This window comes from Amphibalanus amphitrite, unplaced genomic scaffold, assembly GCF_019059575.1.
Source record: "Amphibalanus amphitrite isolate SeventyFive unplaced genomic scaffold, NRLGWU_Aamphi_draft 000424F_arrow, whole genome shotgun sequence".
Classification (NCBI taxonomy): domain Eukaryota; kingdom Metazoa; phylum Arthropoda; class Thecostraca; order Balanomorpha; family Balanidae; genus Amphibalanus; species Amphibalanus amphitrite.
Window position 1 is genome coordinate 403,048 of NW_024881918.1, and position 22,601 is coordinate 425,648.

A 22,601-nucleotide genomic window follows, 5' to 3' on the forward strand; every position below is an offset into this window, starting at 1 on the left:
TCAGCTCAGCTCAAGCTCATTCAGCTCAGCTCAGACAGCAGCTCAGCTCAATGCATTACTGAGCCGGCTCAGCTCACAGCTCAACAATTTGGCAAAATGTTGAGCCGGCTCATGAGCTGAGCTGATTTTTGAGCCGGCTCAACTGAGCTGATCACAAGTCTGACGCCCTATCGCTGATTTTCGACAAAATGCGTTTTACTCGGTGTTATAGTGCTTTCCCTAGAAGCCCTGTGAACGGTGAAACATTTTATCTTTGACCTGACCTGTGACGTCATCGGTGACCCCGAGGTCAATGAAATTTGGTTTCCTTCGACAAATTTGACAGGGCTATCGAACGCCGTTTGAATTTTTCGGATCCGTCCAGTAGTTTCGGAGATACGGGGGGGGGCAAAAAATGCCCCCCCCCCCCACCGCGCGGAAGGTGGCCGGGAGGCCCGCCGCCTGCCGGGTTAATAATTCCCAAGTTAACTTTCGTCCCAACTTTCGTATCTACAGCGCGCCTCGAAAACCCATACATACGTACCATACAGTTTAATGAAGTAACTACCTACCAAATTCAACCCTACTTATATAAACATACAAGTTTTGACAATTTAACTAAAAGCCCCATCAACAATATCTATCGAAACGTATAGGTAGTTATCGCGCAAAGATGGCCATCTAGTGATTAATTAAAGAATGAACTTGAGCTAAACACTTCGTAACTAACACCAATTGAGATACGTTGTTGTTGACCCGTTTGTTTCTCTATTTCAGATGCCTTGCACAGGGGTGAAGGATGTTGATCAACAGCAGTTTGTTGTTGATATGGCGGCCTTCCTGAAAAAGTGAGTTTGTTTTTACCTTCTCAAATGTTTTTATGGGCGCAAAATGACCTTGCAGTCGGCGCGCCCCTAGCCCCAACAAACAACAAACAAAGAGATTTGGGTCATTCCACGTCAAATCGATCACGAATGTACCCGACCCCCTTCGATTTGGATGAAATTTGGTAGGCTCTTAGCACCTGTGAAAACAAATACATCCTACAAGTTTTAGAAATGGGTGACCTCTAGGGTCAAAGTTATAGGTCAGAAGGTCAACGATTTTTGCCGACATTGCAGGTTTGAATTGCCCATTGCTCTGTACCTACATAGATAACATGAACTACCTGGATTGGACACTCGTTTTTGGCGCGAAAAATAAGAGGGCTACTTTGGCCTCTTATTTTTAATGACGGATTTTCAATCAGCATTTTGAGAGGCTGATGTCTCAGCAACCGCTGGGCCGATTGGCCTGCGGTCTTCTTTGTTGGGTAGCCCCATCCTTTCTGCCCCGTAATTCACTACTCATGATGCATTCAGGTGACCATCGTGGCACGTGGCACGTGAAGAGTGGGGGTGTTCAAGTCGTTCTGCTGAAGTAACAATTTTGAGATGCCTATATCTCAGTAACCACTGGGGCGATTGATTTGCGATAACTTTTGTAGAGTAACTGTATCCCTTCTAACAAACATTGGATACTCTTGGTGCACGTGAGTGACCCCCGCTGCACGTGCAAAGTGCAAAAAAAAACAGAAGAGGTGTTAAATTTGTCCCCATTACAGTAACTGAGCAACTACTGAGGCGATTTCGCTGAAACTTGGCATGCATGTAGGCACCCACCGGGTAATGCATATCCATATGCCATGGTTGGGGTGCTGTTGCACGTGCGCACGTGCAGGGGTCGCTTCCAGATCTCGAGAACGGCTGGACCGATTGTGCTCAAATTTGGCACACGATTAGAGACCGGCAAGAAGGGTGCCATGCAAAAGTCAGTTTGGACCCATATTGCACGTTCGCACGTGCAGGGTGCCGCTTCCAGATCTCGAGAACGGCTGGGCCGATTGCGCTCAAATTTGGTATCTCGCAAGAGATCAGTAGGAGTAGAGTGCCGTGCACCGGGGAGGTTGTAGCTCTGCGCGTGCTCACGTGCACACCCCTCTGTCATATCTCAGGAACGGACTGACCGATTGCAATGAAATTTGGTGTGTGATTGGATGCTGAATGCATTTGAGTTTTTCTAAGTCGACGAAGGTGTGGTAATGCACGTGCGCACGTGTACGGGTCGCTTCCAGATCTCGAGAACGGCTGGACCGATTGCAATCAAATTTGTTACACGATTAGAGACCAGCGAGTAGGGTGCCGTGCGAAAGTAAGTTGGGACCCATATTGCACGTGCGCACGTGCAAGGTGACGCTCCCACATCTGAAGAACGGCTGTGTCAATTGCGCTCAAATTTGGCACCTTGCAAGAGACCAGTAAGTAGAGTGCCGTGCACCGAGGAGTTTGTAGCTCTGCGCGTGCTCACGTGCGCACGTGGCACGTGCACACCCATTGTTATATCTCAGGAACGGACTGACCGATTGCAATGAAATTTGGTGTGTGATTGGATGCTGACCGTGTGTGAGTTTTTTCTAAGTCGACGAAGGTGTGGCAATGCACATGCGCACGTGCGCACTGCTCACCGCATATTTACAGCTAAAAACCGACAGGCCGATCTCAGTAAAAGCTGGTGTGCGATTGGGATATACCAAAGTGCGTTGTGTGCTTCAGAATGGGCATAGGCGGCGGAACGGGGAGGGCACCGTGCCCCCCTTTGATTTTGGCATTTTAACATTAGCCCTATGGGCTTTGCATGGAAAGAATGGGACCAAAAGTTGGCGGTGCCCCCCCCCCCCCTTAATTGAAGATGTTCCGCCGCTACTGAGAATGGGTGTGAATGGGTTGTGCTCTAAGCTCTAAAAATGGGTTGTGCACCTTCATATGTGCATACCCACACCAATTCTGAAGCACACAGTAAATGCACTTAGTTATTTCCCAATAGCACACGGGCAATTCCATGACAGATCACCTAGGCATGTTCACCATGACCTCTCCGATTTTGCTTAAATTTGGCATGCAAGTTGACCTATGGGCACTATAGTGTCCTGGGTGTGTAGTTCCGTCGAACGGTCCGGGCCACGACACGCCACGATTTGTCCAAGATGGAGACTGTTTATTTCCGATAGTGGCGGACAAGAAACGACACAATAGAGAAACGAGTACTCGGTACTCAGTACGACGGTACCCATAGGCTACGGTCACTACAGGCACTACTACGTCCCAGTGAATTTTTAGTCTCTAGGTCACAGGTGTCATGAGATATGGGTCATACAAATTTTAAGGTTTCCCGGAATATTGAAATATAAAGTATTTTTTATCTCTGCAACGGTTCACCGTATCAAAAAAGTTATATATGAAATAATAAGCGCACAGGCTAGTGCGTCTAGCAAAAATGTGAACGAAACCTCAGGGTCATTTTTTGACCTTGTGACCTTGTGACCTTTTCTTGACCCCGTGACCTTTCAAATTTGTCCTATTTTAAAAATTCTGATTTTTTCTATCAGAGATGTCTTATCTATGCTCTTAATAGTGGTATGTGATTTGGTTGGTATATCGGACCTGTTGACCTCAAACTGAGGTCAACAATGTGGTCATGACCTGACATGAAAATGACATCTGCCGAGAACATCATGAATCATAGGCAATATGGGTGTCATATGAAAGCTAACTTCACGGAGAATACATTGGTGGTGTTTTTGAGTAGGTATGGGCCGGGTCAAGGTCACATTAGGTCAGTGACCTAACACAGCATTGTGTTCTTTGAAGGTGGCGTATTTTATTTGTTTGGTAAGTCCAGTGATCAGCATACAATAAAAAGGAAACAAAACGTCATAAAACGTCTTTTTTATTCAAAAAGCAGAAATAAAATGCACACATACCCATATAAACACACTCGCAAAAACACACACATTCATACACCTGTTCGAGGAAGTTCTTTCAAACAAACCCCAGTGACACATGCGCTGTGAAGAACGAGTCTCAGAAGACTCGGACAGCTTGAAGGCTGCTATGGTATTGGAGTCGAGCGGTACAAAGCGGTGAAACGTCCTGGTACCCTTCACTATGCGGGCACTTGTGAAGCGTTCTTTCATTTTTGTCTTCGTTTCTGCTATTTGCGTTGCGGGAGCTGACGCGGGAGCTGAAGCGGCATTTCAGGCTGTGGTTATTCCCCACATTTGAAATGAATGCCCAAGACCAAAAAAAACACTACTTCTCTGACGGAGCAGCGTCCCAGTACAAGAACAAATACAATTTTGCAAATATATGTCATCATGCCGAGGATTTCGGTGTTCAATGTGAGTGGATTTTTTGCCACCTCGCATGGCAAAAGCGCATGCGATGGTATTGGTAATACTGTGAGGACCACCTTACCGATAAAATGCATTTCTTCTTCGTTTCGGCAACGCAAATAGCAGGAACGAAGACGAAAATGAAAGAGAACGGTTCACAAGTGCACGCACGGTGAAGGGTAGGTAGTAGGTACCAGGACGTTTCACCGCTTTGTACCGCTCGACTCCCACACCATAGCAGCCTTCAAGCTCTCCTAGTCTTCTGAGACTCGTTCTTCACACCGCGTGTGTTACTGAGGTTTGTTTGAAAGATCTTCCTCGAACAAGGTGTATGTATGTGTGTGTGTGTTTGTGCGAGTGTGTGTATATGGGTGAATGCATTTTATCTGGGCTTTTTGAATAAAGACAGACGGTGTTTTATGACATTTTGTTTCCTTTTTATTGTGTGCTGATCACTGGGCTTACCAAACAAATAAAATACGCCACTTTCAAAGAACACAATGCTGTGTTAGGTCACTGACCTAATGTGACCTTGACCCGGCCCATACCTACTCAAAAACACCACCAATGTATTCTCCGTGAAGTAAGCTTTCATATGACACCCATATTGCCTATAATTCTCGACGTTCTCGGCAGATGTCATTTTCATGTCAGGTCATGACCACATTGTCGACCTCAGTTTGAGGTCAACGGGTCCGATATACCAACCAAATCACATACCACTATTAAGAGCATGGATAAGACATCTCTGATAGAAAAAATCAGAATTTTTGAAATAGGACAAATTTGAAAGGTCACGGGGTCAAGAAAAGGTCACGAGGTCAAAGGGTCAAAAAATGACCCTGGGGTTTCGTTCACATTTTTGCTAGACGCACCAGCCTTTGCGCTTCTTATTTCATATATAACTTTTTTTGATCCGGTGAACCGTTGCAGAGATAAAAAATACTTTATATTTCAATGTTCCGGAAAACCTAAAAATTTGCATGACCCATATCTCATGACCCCTGTGACCTAGAGACTAAAAATTTACTGGGACGAAGTAGTGCCCATAGGTCAACTTACATGCCAAATTTGAGCAAAATCGGAGAGGTCATGGTGAACAATTGGAAAAAAATAAGGTGATTTGTCGTGGAATTGCCCACACCAGCTTCTACTGAGATCGACCTGTCCGTTTTTAGCTGTAAATATGGGGTGTGCAGTGTGCACGTGCGCACGTGCATTACCACACCTCCGTCGAATCAGAAAAAAACTCACACACGGTCAGCATCCAATCACACACCAAATTTGGAAATTCTACCTTGTAAAGAAATAAACATATCAAGCCAAACGCGATATACGAAATATGCCCTGAGGCTATTTGACGAATCCCGGCTAATTTCCCGCCTCTCGTTGGCCCGATTGGGCTACAATTTGTAGGTCAACCGGTGACCTCACGTGCTGACGTGTACAGTGTGTCTAAAAAGAATGTACCGTCGCCACTACGTGGCGCTGGTGTCGCGAGCCGGTAGTTGGCTGAATCCGCACCAGACCACACATTCCCAGGCGCTAGGTGACAGCTGCGCAGCGGCCGGTAGTAGCGTAAGCCCGAACCTTCGTGACACGACCCCGGGGGGGGGGAGGGGAGCGGGCGGGGCAGCGCGTGTAGGGAGGGGTGCTCCAGCAAGCTGGCAGTTGTCGCGGCCAAAGGTCAAGGGGTCACACACCAAGCGAACGGACGCTGATGTGGGTTCGTGGGGATCATGAACTTGTGTGTGGTAGGTGCGTCTTGCGATGCACGGGTGATACGCCAGGTCTAAGCCAAAGGATTCAGGGGAGAGCTGAAGAAAACTTCTGGTCAACTACGGCGAATAATAGTGCTGAAAAATGGAAAGTATGGGTCAATGCAAGCCTTCATGACTATAAACAACTTTCTGAGGACGCAAAGGCCAGCATTGAATAACGATATCCGGATCGAAATTAGCAATGATTTATAATTAAATGCCGAACTAATAGCGCTGCAAAACCCTCCTAGTAAATTGTCAAGTCGGATTATACCCACTTGAATTAAACTATCTTAAATAAAATTGTTAATTAACTTTCTAACACTGACGTTCTTTACCATACGATAAGTATGGGGTTAACCAAGATTCAGCATCTTCCGCGTTCAAACAATCAGCCGTAAGGCTAGAACATTAATGGCCAGGTAAAAGCATGGTCGGGATTTGATTAACCGGATTATAAGTCGATTTTTTTAGTCGGGATTTGATAAGTCGGATTTTTTTACGCCAACCGCATTTTTAAGTCAAGTCAGGTCACTGATCTATGACGTCATAAATGAGCAGTCCTAAAATGAACTGTGTGAAACTGTCCTAAACTGTCCTCAACATTTTAGGACTGTGTGCACACTCCTAAAATGTTCCAACTTCGCAACACCCTCAGTGCAGAGCTTTCATAGGGAGATGAAACTTACAGGATCTCGATAGGCGTTATCACAAGTGTATTCGCGGCCATTGGGGCGACATAAGAAAAGAAAAAAAAACAACTGGCCCCAAGAACTTTAAATTATCAGTTAGCATGCACCTTTTCCTTGATATGTAGAGAATTTACCATTAATTGTTAGAGAAAATTGCATTTAAAATCTTCCATTTATGCTTTTTTCATCATTTGCACAGTATGTTCTTTTACTAAGCTAGAAACACTAATTAGAAATAGTTCCCGCATCATCAAGAACAATAGGGAAGGCTTGAAGTGAATACAATAATCTAAACGGTTTTGTAATCCATGTGAAGACACTTCTAAAAATGCCTGTAGAAATATTAAAGGCAAAAGTTCAACTTTTTCACAAGACGGATGGCTATAAGCCTATTCAACGTGTGACAACTCAGCCGGTATATCGTCGCCTACAGCCCAGCTTTCCCTAGTGACCGATAGGGGCGCTGCTATCGATGTCCGCCCGTGCCGCCTAACGTTATAGTATGATCGAGAGTCTCACAACTTGTATAAATGTATGTCTCGGATTTTCTGAAGGGTCGCCTGAGATCAGGTCAGTCTCTCACCATTAAAAGTCAGGGGAATATGGAAATTGCTAGTTTGGTCCGGAAATGATATACAACTATCTCAAATTCTCAAGCACACGGAATCGTGATTTCATGCGCTCCTTGCAAGGTCTGATGCTTTAATTTTGCTTTGTTGATCTTGCGTGACGTCATTTATCACGTAACCAAGGGTATCAGTTTTTCGTCAATAACTCCCGATCAACTAAAGCTACCGAGTCGATAAAGCCACTAATGGACATGAAAAGACCTGCCGAATCGATTGATATGCAATATGACCTCCTTTGACCAGCTTTGTGACCTGACGGGCTGTGACCTGACCTTGACCCGAGGTTAACACCTTAACTCTCGCCCGTATTGGTGTTTTTCCAGCCGCAAACGTATAAGGAAGGGGGGGGTCCGTTGGACCCTCCCTTGCCGTTTCGCCCCTGATCGAGCTAGAGCTTCGCGGAAAAAACGAGCGTGTTGGCCGTGACGAGAGGAAGTCGATGATACCCAATTTTAAGGTCCTAGGTCATCGGCTGACTTTCCAGGTCAGGTCAATGACCCAAAAGTCGGGACAATCGGGCCTGTTAGAAAGTCGTAAAGCGTGGCTGCTATGGGGTTTTCGGGGTGCTGATCACGAATATCATGTCAGTTTTGATCACAGATGATGTCTTCATGCATTTAGGCCAGGTCGGGTCAGGTCAGGTCAGGTCAACCAGTAAGGGTATTCGTAGTAGTTGGCAACCGCCTCTGACAGCTTCGCAACATGTTACGAGGGCACCAAAACTACTTCGTAAATGTTCATATGGCTGCTAAATTCGAATTCAGCTCCTAAAACTGGCCTAGAAACATGTAAAACTCGAAAAAGTGAACCGAGGTCATCAAAGGTCAATGACCTGACCTGACTTTCCGGTGACCTTGACACCCACCCTAATGCATGGAAGCAACATCATATCCCATGTTTGAACGCTTAAAACCACGAAAAGACTGCAAACGCGCCGCTAATGCGAGCCGACATACGCCGAATCGCCATTCCGGCCAAACATGGTCTCGAAAAGTAGGTCGCAGGTCAAAGGTCATTAACCCGCGCCCCGTAGGGCTACCGGCGGACCCTACCACCCGTAGGGGGGGGGGCCGTTTCGGCCCCCCCCCCTAAGATCTCGGAAAGTTACCGGCCGATTTTCAAAATTCAAACGGCGTTTGATAGCCCTACCCGGGAACTACCTTGTGACCAAATCTCATTGACCTAGGTCAAACCGATGACGTCACAGGTCAGGTCAAAGGTCAGATTTTCACCGTTCACAGGCAATTCAAGAAATGTGCTGTGAAATCGAGTAAATTGGTAATTTATTGAAACCATCGATGGTATATTGTTCGTCAAACACATACTTTGCTATCTGAGGTCACTGACACAAAGTCAGGTCACAGCGAGGTCAGGTCACCGGGGGTCACAATATGAATGTGTCGTGTGATACATGTTTTATGGTCCATTTTACATGACAAATGCGATTATGTGGGTTAGGCAGCCTTTGGAGCCAGCCTAGGTCACGTTTTAGTGAAGGTCAGGTCAAGGTCAGGTCAAATTAGGTCAAATTTCAAAGTTGATATTTTTGCATAAAATGGGTATTCATTCGATGCAGCTCGTCACGGGGAGTCTAATGGTGGTCTTTGTTTTGCTCTACGAGTTCTAGAATTGCCAAAAATTGAGTTTGAAAATTTGACGTCATCATTTTTGAACAGTTTTTTCGCTATAACTTGGCCATAAAACGAGGTATCGATCTGAAATTTGGTATGTAGATAGAAGACGGTAGGTACTATCACATATATTCCGGTTTTTTCGAAAATCAAAAAACTTTTTGGATTTTTTGGCTAATATATCCAAAAAAATGCTTTTTTGATTTTTGGGGATCAAAACTCAAAAATTTCAAAAATCCGAGATCGCAGTTTTGTAGCCCTGTCAATTCTACACCTTTTATGTCTTGATCATTTTTCTGTATCTTCAAAGCTGTAGGCCTGACAGGTCTTCTCGCGAAGGTCTTTTTTCGGTCGAAAATGACAGAACATGACGTCACTCTGACGTCATTTGTGGCCAACCTATCACAGCCTCTGGAAAAATTTTTGGTCACAACGTGTAAAATTGATGCCCGGAGGGGTCCTGAAAGTTTGGTGGTGATATCTTTAGCCGTTTAGGAGATATCGACCGAAAAGGACAGGGGGGGGCCGTTTCGGCCCCCCCCTACGGGGCGCGGGTTAAGGTCAGGGTCATGACAATTTCAGGGTGGGTGTAAAATTGATAAACGCGAGGGTAACGTAAGTTTCGTCGCGATCGGCCGCTTTTTACGCGAGTTATTCGCGAAAAACCGAGGGAGGGGGGTCCGTTCGACCCCCCCCCCTCTATACGGGCGAGGGTTAAATTGATCTCACCCGAAGAAAAAGTATACCATTCGACACGCCTGAGCTACACAAACACGATGCTGCAAAAATCGCGGATCTGCGATCATTTTTAGCGAAGTTATTTACCAAAAACCGAACCTGTGCCTTGGGCCACTTGACCTGACCTCCGAAGTCATCGGCTGACCCTGGTCCTTAAATCGGAGACCAATCGCTGCATTTCGTAACGACGCACACGATCGTTTCTTTCGTGAAGCTCTAGCTCAATTAGGGGCGAATCGGCGAAGGGGGGTTGGAAGTGTTTCCTCACTTTCAACCCCCAACGTCCCCTCGGTATTCAGAAAACCTGAAGGTCCGGTGAGGGTTAAAACGTTTCTCCTGAACGAGGAAGAAATGTAAAAGTCAAAGCTCTATAGACGTCCTGTAAAAGTGGCCATAATAATAGATTCGTTAGAAATAAGATGCTTTTTAAACGACTTCCTCATATAAAATCGGGTGCTGGGAACAATCTTATAAACGCTTTAGAATGGACAGGGCGTCACTGGCTAAAGTTTGGGTGCAGAAAACGGCTATTACCTAAATGCAAAATGGTTTTCATGCATTTCAGTCAATTGTTTATTGTCGGTCCCAGTGGCCGAGCTAAAAAAAAAATCGGTAGTGTTTTGCATCTTTTACGCCCACCATCTATCGAAGTGGGTAGGCTTATTTGAATGAGAGGGCGCATTATGCACGAATCGAGTGCTTTCGTTTATTTTGGACTGTATTTTACCACATCCACTGCTGGTATCACTATTAATATTATCTAATGCCGTGAATACGACAGCATTCCATTTATAAGATTGGGCCAATGGAGTCGCGCCCCGCGAGCTCGGTTTTCCGCTGGGCCGCTACAGGCCAGGAAGTCGGGCTTCGCCTGAGGGCAGGACAAAGGTCAGCGAGGGAGCGCGGGGTCAGCCAGGTATCGCCAAGTGCCGAGCGGATGCCGCTCCCTCCCCTCTCTTCCCCTCTTCTCCCCTCCCCACCTCAGTATAGATGGGGAGTAGGGTTGTTCAAAAAAACTGATTTTTGGAAAAGTATATGGGCTCATGGCTCATGTGGTGCGGTATTCTTTTCTGAGTCCAATGATACCCTTTTTTCCGAAAAGTATTACTGCTAGGCGCTGCTCAAACGGCTTAAAGAGGACCATGTTACGCCCGCCGACCGGCCGGTGTCAATAAGGGCGAGAACTCGACGCCGCGCGCCGGCGGCAGCGCCTTATCGGCACCGCGCGCCACGGCATCTGCCGGGCGGCCGGCTGGGCAGTGGGAAGTTACAAGCGCGTGGTCTTATTGCACACGATCGGGGTGAGCTATCCCATGTTTTCGGGGCGGAAAGTTTCAGTGCAGCATCGTTGCGGCTGCTGCGGTGGTCTGTGTCGATGGTACAGAAAATAACTCAAACAGAGCTCAGAAAAGACTGAACGATTCCGGATAGTTGCCTCGAAACAATCCGTTTCAAGAATATAGCTGCCTTCTTAACGCACTGTATCACTTTTTAATTCTTCAAAAAGCAAGCTCTGAGCAATAACAGACTTCTTTGCATTGCTGTTGACAATTTAAGTTGCTTTTGGACGGTGGCTCGCAGCTCCAATATGCTGCCGCGTAACTCTATTCCAACGACGAAACGGCAACTTAGCGAGAATCGAAAATTTAACGAAGTAGGTACAACAGGAGCTGGCAAGGCTCCTGCATTGGTCTATCCGGCATGAGTGACACACCGGGGTAATGTGTCACGTCAGGGCAGAGCTGTGTTCTATGCCGGGTCTGGATTCGGGTCTTGATCGGCATCGGTGGGCACGGCCGCCCTGGCCGGACTGCCGGCGTCGCTTATGCTCGAAGGATTGGGTAAACGGCGCTTTATAGGTACTCCGGCTAATGTCTCTACTCATGTCTCACTTCGTCACACCGTCAGGGTGGCCACCTGTCATTCCCGGACATGCTATGTTTTATTTCGGCCTGCTAATCTAGTTAAACCTGGCGTCGATTCTGTTGCTTCAGCATTTGACATCAACGTATCTGCATAATGACATTGGTGACGCCCATGCTCGTCAAACCCAACCCAAACTTGGACCGATGACTTCCGGGTCTCCATATTCTGTTCTTGTGCATTGCCAGCTCTTGCTGTACGTAAATCGTGAATTTTTTATTCTCGCACAGTTGCGCGTTTCGCCGTTAGATTTAAGATGCGTGGCAGCATATTGGGCGTGCGAGCCACCGTCCCAAAGTAACGTGAATTGTCAACAGCAATGCAAAGAAGTCTGTTATTGCTCAGAGTTTGCTTTTTAAGGAATTAACAAGTGATACGGTACGTTAAGAAGGCAAATGTATTCTTGAAATGGATTGTTTCGAGGCAACTAACCGGAATCATTCAGTCTTTTCTCAACTATGTTTGACTTATTTTCTGTACCATCGACACAGACCACCGCAGCAGCCGCACCGATGCTGCACTGAAACTTTCCGCCCCGAAAACATGGGATAGCTCACCCCGATCGTGTGCAATAAGACCACGCGCTTGTAACTTCCCACTGCCCAGCCGGCCGCCCGGCAGATGCCGTGGCGCGCGGTGCCGATAAGGCGCTGCCGCCCGTGCGCGGCGTCGAGTTCTCGCCCTTATTGACACCGGCCGGTCGGCGGGCGTAACATGGTCCTCTTTAAGCCGTTTGAGGAGCCTTTAACAGTTAATACTTTTCAGAAAAATGGGCATCATTGGACTCAGAAAAGAATACCGCACCACATGAGCCATGAGCCCGTATACTTTTCCAAAATTCGGTTTTTTGAACAACCCTAATGGGGAGGGACCGAACTGCCAATGACATGCGAGCGGTCAAGGCCGCTCGCGCGGCAGCGACCCTGGCGGCCGGGTGCCGCAACTGGGATTCAGCCAAGTTACCGATTCGCCTCCTGTGGGAGAGCCAAACCAGGGGACATACTTTTTAGATATACTGTACACCCCTCTGTCATATCTCAGGAACGGACTGACCGATTGCAATGTGCAATATGACCTCCTTTGACCAGCTTCATGACCTGGCAGGCTGTGACCTGACCTTGACCCGAGGTTAACACCTTAAGTTGATCTCACCCGATGAAAAAGTATACCATTCGACAGGACACGCCTGAGCTAGGAAAACGCGAATAACGCGATGCTGCTAAAATCGCGGATCTGCGATCATTTTTTAGCGAAGTTATTTACCAAAACCGAACCTTTACCTTGGGCCACTCAGTGTCCCAAAATTTGTAGATGTGGGTGGGAAACGACATCCAAATGCAAATCATTTTCCACTCTCACCTCCAGTTTTCAAGCCCAATTTTCCACTCCCAATTCCACCGAGAAGGAGCAATTGCGGGAATGATTGTTTTACATGTCACACTTGTAGATAGATTCATGTTTTTTATCATTTTCCCACTCTTTTTGGGCCTTACCTGACCGACAATTTTTCACTCTCATCCTTTTTTTTTGGTCTGCAATTTTCCCCTCTGACAACCAGGCAAAAATATGATTTTGGTACACTGGGGCCACTTGACCTGACCTCAGAAGTCATCGGCTGACCCTAGTCCTTAAAATGCTGCATTTCGTAACGACGCACACGATCGTTTCTTTCGTGAGGCTCTAGCTCAATAAGGGGCGAATCGGCGAAGGCGGTTGTTCCCTCACTTCCTACTAGAGGTGGCAAAAGATGAAAATTTTGGGAACCAGACTCGAACCAGACCCGGTTGGACATTTCTGGAACCAGTCGGACCCGATGTTAGTTGGAATCGGAACCAGTTGGACCAGTTCCCCAAAAGTCAATTAATACAAACTACTTGTAGGTATCATTAGTTGCATCATGTAAAACAGCTTATTTCCCACTGGGAACATTCATGAGCTGCTGTGTGCAAAGAAACATTCACTTCATTCGCTTCATATTTTGCAATACTGTGTAGTGTGCAAGATGTATAGTTTATGGTAGGACCCGGTTGGACCCGTCAGAAAATTTCCAGGAACCGGTCTGGACCCATATGGGTCCAGACTGGTTCTTTGGACCGGGTCCTCGGGTCCACATTTTGCCACCTCTACTTCCTACCCCCCAACGGCCCCCCGCTATTCAGAAAACCTGAAGGTCCGGTGAGGGTTAAAACGTTGCTCCCGAACGAGGAAGAAATGTAAAAGTCAAAACTCTATATATAGACGTCCTGTTAAAGTGGCCATAATAAAGAAATTGGTTAGAGATAAGATGCTTTTTTAACGACTTCCTCATATAAAATCAGGTGCTGGGACCAATCTTATAAACGCTTTAGAATGGACAGGGCGTCACTGGCTAAAGTTTGGGTGCAGAAAACGGCTATTAAATGCAAAATGGTTTTCATGCATTTCATTCAGTTGTATATTGACGGTCCCAGTGGCCGAGCTAAAAAAGTTAGGTAGTGTTTTGCATCTTTTACGCCCTAAGAACTTTTACTTCATCTACTCAAATGACACAGGCGACACCAAATTCGAAATCTATGGCCTAAATGGACCATAAACCATTGTCACGTGACCGACTTATGACATAAGATTTCCGTGACCTATGATGACCTGACCCTGACCTGAAAATCAAAGTACAAATTTGGTACCCTCAGGGTATCTGTTCAGGAGTGTGTAAGCATCTGTTCAGGAGTGTGTACACCAAAAATCAGCATGATCTGACTTGTAAGACGGCAGCCAGAGCCCAAAAAGTGAACAAGCCAAATGTCGATAATTTTTACTTTGACCTGACCTGTGACGTCATCGGTGACCTCGAGGTCAATGAAATTAGGTTTCGCTCGACAGTTTTTTCCGGGGCTATCAGATGCCGTTTGAATTTTGACGATCGGCCCAGTAGTTTCGGAGTTAGGAGGGGGGGGGCTATGAATAGCCCCCCCCCCCAGTGGGGCGTGTTATACACAGACCCCAGTGGGGCGCGAGTTAAAGCATTTTTCGATGTTGTGAGTGCCCAAACCGGTATTTGCAGGCCATGGCCACCAGGGATGCGGAGCCGGAGCCGTGAAACAATATAGCCCGGAGCCGGAGCCGTCAAAAAAGGGGGCGACTCCGGCTCCTTTTCTTAACCCTATTCCTGGCGGGCTCCGCCGGGACAAGAAACTGGCGGGGGGGGGCCGATTCGGCCCCCCCCCTGAGATCTCGAGAACGAAGCAAGATAGCGACAAGCGGTAAACGGCATCGGATACGCACGGCCAAGATCTACAATTTTTACTAAGGTCATTTTCAGGTCAGGTCAAAGATGACGTCACAGGGGTCGAAAAAGTCAAAATGGCGGCACTAGATATGGAGAGTTTTTCTCGAATAACTTTCGAATTAGTCAAGATAGGAACAAACTAAGGGCATCATCGTGATCCTCTCGTCAATCCGCATCGAATGATATATATGTTGACCTCGAAAGGTCAAGGTCAAAGGTTGACCTCAGGTCACGTGACCTCGAGGTCATCATGTATATCATTCGATGCGTCTTGACGAGCTGAACACAATGAGACCATCCACGCGTCTGTATCTTGTTCCTGTACGGAGTTATTGGCCAAAAACCTTTGGTGACCTTTGATGACGTCACATGACCTCACAGCTGCCCAACAGCAAAACAGACCTCAAGGTAGTTAAGGTTGATCGTATATGAAGTCATGTATGGTATATGGGGCCATTCCGACCCGTTTTAGTGGTAAAAACAGGGAGTTGATTTTTCCCCCATTGACTTATAATGGGGAGGTCGCGAAATTGACCTGACCTTAGGTCACCGATATCAAAATTCCGAGATATACAAATTGCACATACTGGTACCCTAACTAAACCCTGAAGAGAAGAAATTGATCGGTCAAAAACTCTAGCTCTGGCGTGATTGCAAACTTTTCTGAGGTAGCGTCACCAAACCGCCTCTGGTGACCTGACCTGAGGTCAGATCAACTCAAAATTTTCAGACATGTTGCGTAGAAGCCTTTTAGGAAAAGTCAGAAAATTTGAGCTTCCTAGCTCAACGCGTTTGGGAGATATAACCAAAAAACCTCAGGGGGGGGGGGGGGGGGGGCTCCTGAGGCCCCCCCCGCCAGGAATAGGGTTAAGAGGAAACAATTATTTACCTAGTTCGGTTTGACAGTACAAGGCGTAAAACAATGTGGTATTCAAAATAGCCTTGTTATACAAATACAGAAGCAACGTGTACCAATCCCATCGCCTTTTTTCTTCCACCCGTATTTTGATCGCATAGGGGATGTACTGAGTAGAAGCCGGAGCCGGATCATTTTACTCGGAGCCGGAGCCGATTTTTTCTCTGGAGCCGGAGCCGTCTGAAATTTCCACGGCTCCGCATCCCTGATGGCCACCAATTTGGTATCTCAACTCAAAACTAATATTGAGGTGGGATGGTCACTTAAATGTAATTAGGCCACTCTAATATAAAATTTGGATCACTTTTGAAAAATGGAAGTAATTCTGCTACTGGCCCAATAAATTTGTTTTTAGAAAGGAACGCTTCGGAAAAGTTATTGATCACGCCGAACTTACGCAGTTAACATCGCAACCTGAGGCTGTTATGCACCCGAGTCGCGGATACAAGTTCATTTGGTCCCACTTCTTCATCGGGAGCGTTCGGGGCCGGTTTATGTAGCCGTCACGGTTCGTCGGAAGGTCATCTCAGGCTCAAAAGAAACGGTATATACGATTCGAAAGCTGACGGTGAGCTGAATCCAAAAATGTATTTTTTTATCAAAATCGATCGATGGCCTTTTTTGAAAATTGCGTTTTTGTAAAAACTTAATAATCTTTTATTCAACTGGCTGTCCCGGACATTCTTGAAAACATAAACACGTATTTTTGAGTTCCAGTGAAAGCTGAACGCCAAAAGAACAATACTTAGCGAAGCAATATTTCCGAACATGCATATGCGTCTCCCACAGCCGACAATAAGGCGCAATCACACAGCTCAGTGTCACGATGGACCAAAGTCAGCCACACAGAAGCGTGAAATGACCCTTATCGACTCGCAGACCCGGCGCTCTCGGCCCGCCTGACCGGCCACGGAAAGAACGTTCGGCTCTCGTTCTACTAAACAAATGTCATATTTGTCACTTTAACTGTCCACATCGCTATAAAAGATATTTAGGATACCTGTGAACTGAAAATTCATTGTTCTGCTTGATTTACAACATGCTTTAATTTACATTTTTCTTATACATGTTTTGTTCCATCCAGCTGCGATCAGTGCCCGCGAAGGGGAAGTGAGCGGGGTTTCACTGTCAGAGGCTGTACTGGTGACAGCTGCTCGGCCGTGCGACCGGTTAAAGGTTACCCTGCCCCGCCGGGCGCTACCCCCACTCCACCCGAGCTGAGGCCGGTGCAACCTCTGACATTTCAGCGCGGCCAATTTTCCTTATATGGGCATGATACCAAGCTCAATTGGGCAAAGTAGACATGGACAAATGCAAATTAATGCATGATGTGAAGATGACAGAACAATGAATTTTCTTCACAGGTATCCTGAATAACTTTAAAGGGACTATCCCACCTTTAACATGGGGTTTGAGTTGAGATAGCCAAGTTTGCGGCGAAGTTCAGAAACCACTATCTATCTAGGTTGCAACCCCCGCGGCCTCTTGGTGTTGAAGAAATTCGTTCCCTTCATTTGAAAATGGGCCTTGTACAAGGCCCTATCTTCAACATGGAGCGACCGTTAGTGTGACGTCACCTCGTTTAGTCATTCTGATTTAAATGGGTTTGTTCGCTGAAAAATCGCTTAAAACTTGGTCTGAACGTTGTTGTGGTGCCTACAGAGTAAAAAGAATCAGCTTTATGACAGTAATGTGGCCTGGGGAAGGAGGTAATTTTGGGCTGTGACGTCACATATTTGAAAGTTTGTGTTTGGAATATGGGAAGCCTAAGATGTTTAATGAAAAATAAATGCCAGAACCGTGTTCCTGGTCATCCAATCTATAAAGTCGGGCACAATTTAACTGGTTTTAACAACATTTTAGAAGGTGGGATAGTCCCTTTAATAGCGATGTGGACAGTTAAACTGACAAATATGACATTTGTTTAGTAGAACGAGAGCCGAACGTTCTTTCCGTGGCCGGTCAGGCGGGCCGAGAGCGCCGGGTCTGCGAGTCGATAAGGGTCATTTCACGCTTCTGTGTGGCTGACTTTGGTCCATCGTGACACTGAACTGTGTGATTGCGCCTTATTGTCGGCTGTGGGAGACGCATATTAATGTTTGGAAATATTGCTTCGCTAAATATTGTTCTTTTGGCGTTCAGCTTTCACTGGAACTCAAAAATACATGTTTATGTTTTGCAAGAATGTCCGGGACAGCCCGTTGAATAAAAGATTATTAAGTTTTTATAAAAACGCAATGTTCAAAAAAGGCCATCGATCGATTTTGATAAAAATTACATTTTTGGATTCAGCTCACCGTCAGCTTTCGAATGGTATATACTATATATCGTTTCTTTTGAGCCTGAGATGACCTTCCGACGAACCGTGCCGTGGTGTCGTGGTTGTGATAAACGTCGTTTTGCCTCATTGTATATGTGGAGGTGCTTGGCCATAGGCGCGGGAGCCGGGGCGGGGGGGGGGGGGCAGCTTGCCCTCCCCCCAACTCTGGGGCCGTGGGGGCGATGCCCCCACAGCTTTGAGACGGAATACCACACTTTTTTTGCAAATGTTTTCTTTTTTGTTGTAAAAGCCTAGGGATGAAAAATAAGTGGCCTAAAACCGGTAAGAAAACTAGATTTGGGGGTACCCTAGGTTGATCTCTATTATGGTGTGCCCCCCCCCCCACCCCCAGTCTGAACGTAGTTCCCGCGCCCCTGTGCTTGGCATTGCGTTAACCCGCACGGGGCTGGGGGTAAATTTTACCCCCCTCGCGAATTTTTGCAATATCTCAAAAACGGCGGCGCGCAGCGCCGCCAATTTTTCAGTACCTTTTCTTACATCAATATGACACGTTCCCTGAAAATTTGAGCGAAATACGTTGGATTTTTTTTAGAAATTGACGTTTTAGTGACGTCATGTTCGCCATTTTCGCCTCTAAAACGGCAAAATTTCAAACGCCGCTAACATCTTCATTTTTAAAGGAATCAAGACGTCACAAAAAAGGTTATACGTAATTCTACTTTGTCTATCAAATGGTTATCTCGGTTTTGTGAAAATTTTGGATTTTGGCCCAATTTTTTTTCAAAAAACTAACTTTTGGGAAAATAATTATAAAATCCAAAATTTTGAGTGTATCGAAAAAACGGAATATATGTCAGAAGTGGTCTATGTGCACCTACATACCAATTTTCAGAAGAATCGGTTCAAAAATGTGGAGTTATTCAAAACTTTATGACGTCACGACACACACAAAATTTTGAAAAAAAATCAGTTCTAGACCTCGTACGGAAACAAAAATAGCACCATTCGATTCACCGTGAAAAAACTGCATTAGATCGACACCTTTTTAGACCTTACAACCAACTTCAAAATTTGACCTCACTTGACCTGACCTTGATCTGACCTCGACCTTAAATTCAACCAGAGGTGGTCCATATCACTTATTGAGTGTGCCTATTGAATTCTAAGAGTAAAATGACCCATAAAACATGTGTCGCACATGCCCTTTTCTATATTTTGTTTTTGGTGACCTAACCTGACCTGACCTGATCTTGACCTTGACCTCTGAATGATATTGTATGCAACGAATGTTGTCTTGGTAGCCTAAGAACACGTTTTGGGCAATCAGTCTCAGTCCATGACTCCATTCTTCGGCAACTACGGTGCAAGGCCGATACTGTAGTTTCAATTTGTACCCTTGACCTGACCTTGACCGTGACCTCAAACTTTAATTAAGTACATGTTTTTAGTTGTTCGTGATGAGATCTTTCGATTGGCGTTTGAATTTTCCAAATCGGACCATTAGTTCGGGAGATAACAGGGGGGGGGGTGGGTAAAATTTCCCCCGCGCGTTCGGCTGGAGACCCCAGCCCCGCGCGGGTCAAAGGGACTATCCCACCTTTAACATGGGGTTTGAGTTGAGATAGCCAAGTTTGCGGCGAGGTTCAGAAACCACTATCTGTCTAGGTTGCAACCCCCGCGGCCTCTTGGTGTTGAAGAAATTCGTTCCCTTCATTTGAAAATGGGCCTTGCGCAAGGCCCTATCTTCAACATGGAGCGACCGTTAGTGTGACGTCACCTCGTTTAGTCATTCTGATTTAAATGGGTTTGTTCGTTTAAAAATCGCTTAAAACTTGGTCTGAACTTTGTTGTGGTGCCTACAGATTAAAAAGAATCAGCTTTATGACAGTAATGTGGCCTGGGGAAGGAGGTAATTTTGGGCTGTGACGTCACATATTTGAAAGTTTGTGTTTGGAATATGGGAAGCCTAAGATGTTTAATGAAAAATAAATGCCAGAACCGTGTTCCTGGTCATCCAATCTATAAAGTCGGTTACAATTTAACTGGTTTTAACAACATTTTAGAAGGTGGGATAGTTCCTTTAACCCGCGCCCTGCTGGGGGGGGGATGTTTGAACACCCCCCCCCCCTTGTGGTTTTTCGCGAATATCTCAAAAACGGCGCCGCCGTTTTTGGTACACCTTATCATACATCAATTCTACACATGTTGTGAAAATTTCAGACCAAGGTCATTCAAGGTCAGGTCACCAGGTCACTTGAAGTGACCTCACCTCATAAAAAGTTTCAATGTCTGTCATAGCTACACCGAGTGACCCATCGCTTTGAAACTTTCAGCGATTGCTAAGAGCAATAGCATGTACAAAATGCATATCTCAGAATTTTGATATCGATGACCTAAGGTCAGGTCAATTTTGCGACCTCCCCATTATAAGTCAATGGGAGAAAAATGAAATGCGTCTCTTTTGGACGGAAGACATTATAAACACTCCCAAACACCGAATTACAAGTGGTTTAGACACACTGAACATGAAAATGGTGTCCGTGACCCTTGTTTATGCCCTGAGGTCATCTTAGGTCACGAATGGTATCTAACAGTTTTTCGCAAATAGCTTTTGATAGAGGCATGCTAGAGCGATGAAAATGCCTTATATGTGTTCAGCTCGACGATACGGATCGACTGATATGCAACATGACCCTTTCCGGTCAGGTCATGACCTTGACCTGAGGTCAAATTTTCAAGTTGACCTTTCAAGGTCAAGATATAGTTCATTCGATGCGTCTTGACGAGAGGAACACGATGCCGGTGAAAGTAAGCTCGTACAAGGCTTGGGTCAAAAGTTATTGCAGAAAAACTGTTTTCGAAAAAATCGGCTATTTTTGCAGTTTTTGCCTCCTGCAGGCAAAACCGTTGACGTTAGGTCAAATCTGAGAGAATTACTGAGAAAGGGCGTTAATAGGGCTATCGAATGCACTTTTCCGCGGCGCTGTAGCTCTATTGGTTCCCGAGTTATGCGTTGGCTTCTTGGAAATTTTCGACATTCGACCTGGAAATCGGCGAAATTTTGCCTTCAATGACCTCTGGTGACCTGACCTTTGACCTGACCAAAAAAATTGACTGAAGTGATTTCGTCATTATTTTTTACGCTCTTTCGAACGCCGCCCTCCGCGTATCGCTACGTGGCCCAGGAGCCGAGTTAGAAGGGGGGTGTTCAACCCCCCCCCCCAGCAGGGCGTGGAAATCCAGGACCCCCAGCAGGGCGCGGGTTAACATTGAGCTCTGTGTTGGCAGATCGGGCAAGGTTAAGGTTCCGGAATGGGCCGACATCGTGAAGACGTCGACGGCCCGCGAGCTGGCGCCATACGACCGGGACTGGTTCTACATTCGGACGGCCTCCATCGCGCGCCACCTCTACTTGCGGCCCAACGCCGGACTCGGCGCCCTCAAGAAAATCTACGGCGGCCGCAAACGCAACGGCGTGCGGCCCAACCACTTCCAGGTGTGCCACGGCAACCACCTGCGCAAGGCGCTGCAGCAGCTTGAGGCACTCAAGATGGCGGAGAAGACGCCAGAGGGTGGCCGACGGCTGACCAACCAGGGCCGCCGCGACCTGGACCGTATCGCCTCTCAGGTGTACCGCAAGATGGGTTCGCAGCAGCTAACCACCCAGCCGGTGGTGATCACGGCGCCGGCCGCTGCCGAGTGACGCCAGTACACTGTGACACTGTGACCCAATACACGGAGCGCGGAGGTGATGCCGGCTGTATGCACCCGACCTGTGGCCGGGCCGGCGGGCGGACGGAGAGGCGCCGCCGGCCCGGGCTGAGCGGCTGTATGCACCCGACCTGTGGCCGGGCCGGCGGGCGGACGGAGAGGCGCCGCCGGCCCGGGCTGAGATGTGATCCCACCAGATCGGGGCCACACAAACGGAATGGGGCGGACCTTATGGAAAATACTTGTTCGGCACCATTAACCTTTATATCTTACTACCCTACAATGGATGAAATAATACTGGATTGGGGTCTTCGCAATTTTTGGCGACATTCAGCTCAGGCCTGCCATCTAGCGGGAGAATTATCGTAAGTTAGAGAAGCCGAGTGAACGCCGCTGATTAGGTTTGTGACACACGGGAGTGTGGTATAGTAGCAGGCTTGTCATGCAATTTTTCAAAAGGTTATGCCTTTATATGCCAGTAAAAGCGAAGAGATTAACACGCACACCGAGGGGGGCGGATACCCCCCCCCCCCCCTGAGCGCGAAATTTGGTACGACTATTCCCTCATCAATTTTACACATGGTGTGCAAGTTTGAACCTCCTAACTTTTAAGGTCAGGTCACCAGGTCACTTTGAATGACCCCAACCCCAAGTCACTTTTTTGCAACTTTGTCACCGTGCCAGAGCTACAGTAGATGTCGTAGGCCTTTGAAAGTCTCAGGATGTTATTAGGTCATTAGTAGCTACAATTTGTATAGCTCGGAATTTTGATATCGGTGATCTAAGGTCAGGTCAATTTTGCGACCTCCCCATTATAAGTCAATGGGGGGAAAAAACAACTCCCTGTTTTTACCATTAAAACGGGT

General features: G+C 46.7%; 1 protein-coding gene across 3 annotated transcripts in view; it reads left to right on the forward strand.

Annotated features, from left to right (window-relative positions):
* Positions 1–21,776, forward strand: part of LOC122391164 (40S ribosomal protein S19-like) — a 41,901-nt gene extending 20,125 nt beyond the window's left edge. For all 3 annotated transcript variants that reach the window (XM_043384844.1, XM_043384843.1, XM_043384842.1), the window contains exons 2-3: positions 757–827; positions 21,313–21,776. In XM_043384844.1, coding sequence (XP_043240779.1) covers positions 757–827; positions 21,313–21,727 — 486 coding nt within the window. In that variant the 3' untranslated portion in view covers positions 21,728–21,776. The remainder of the gene's footprint in view (positions 1–756; positions 828–21,312) is intronic.
* Positions 21,777–22,601: the final 825 nt, after the last annotated feature.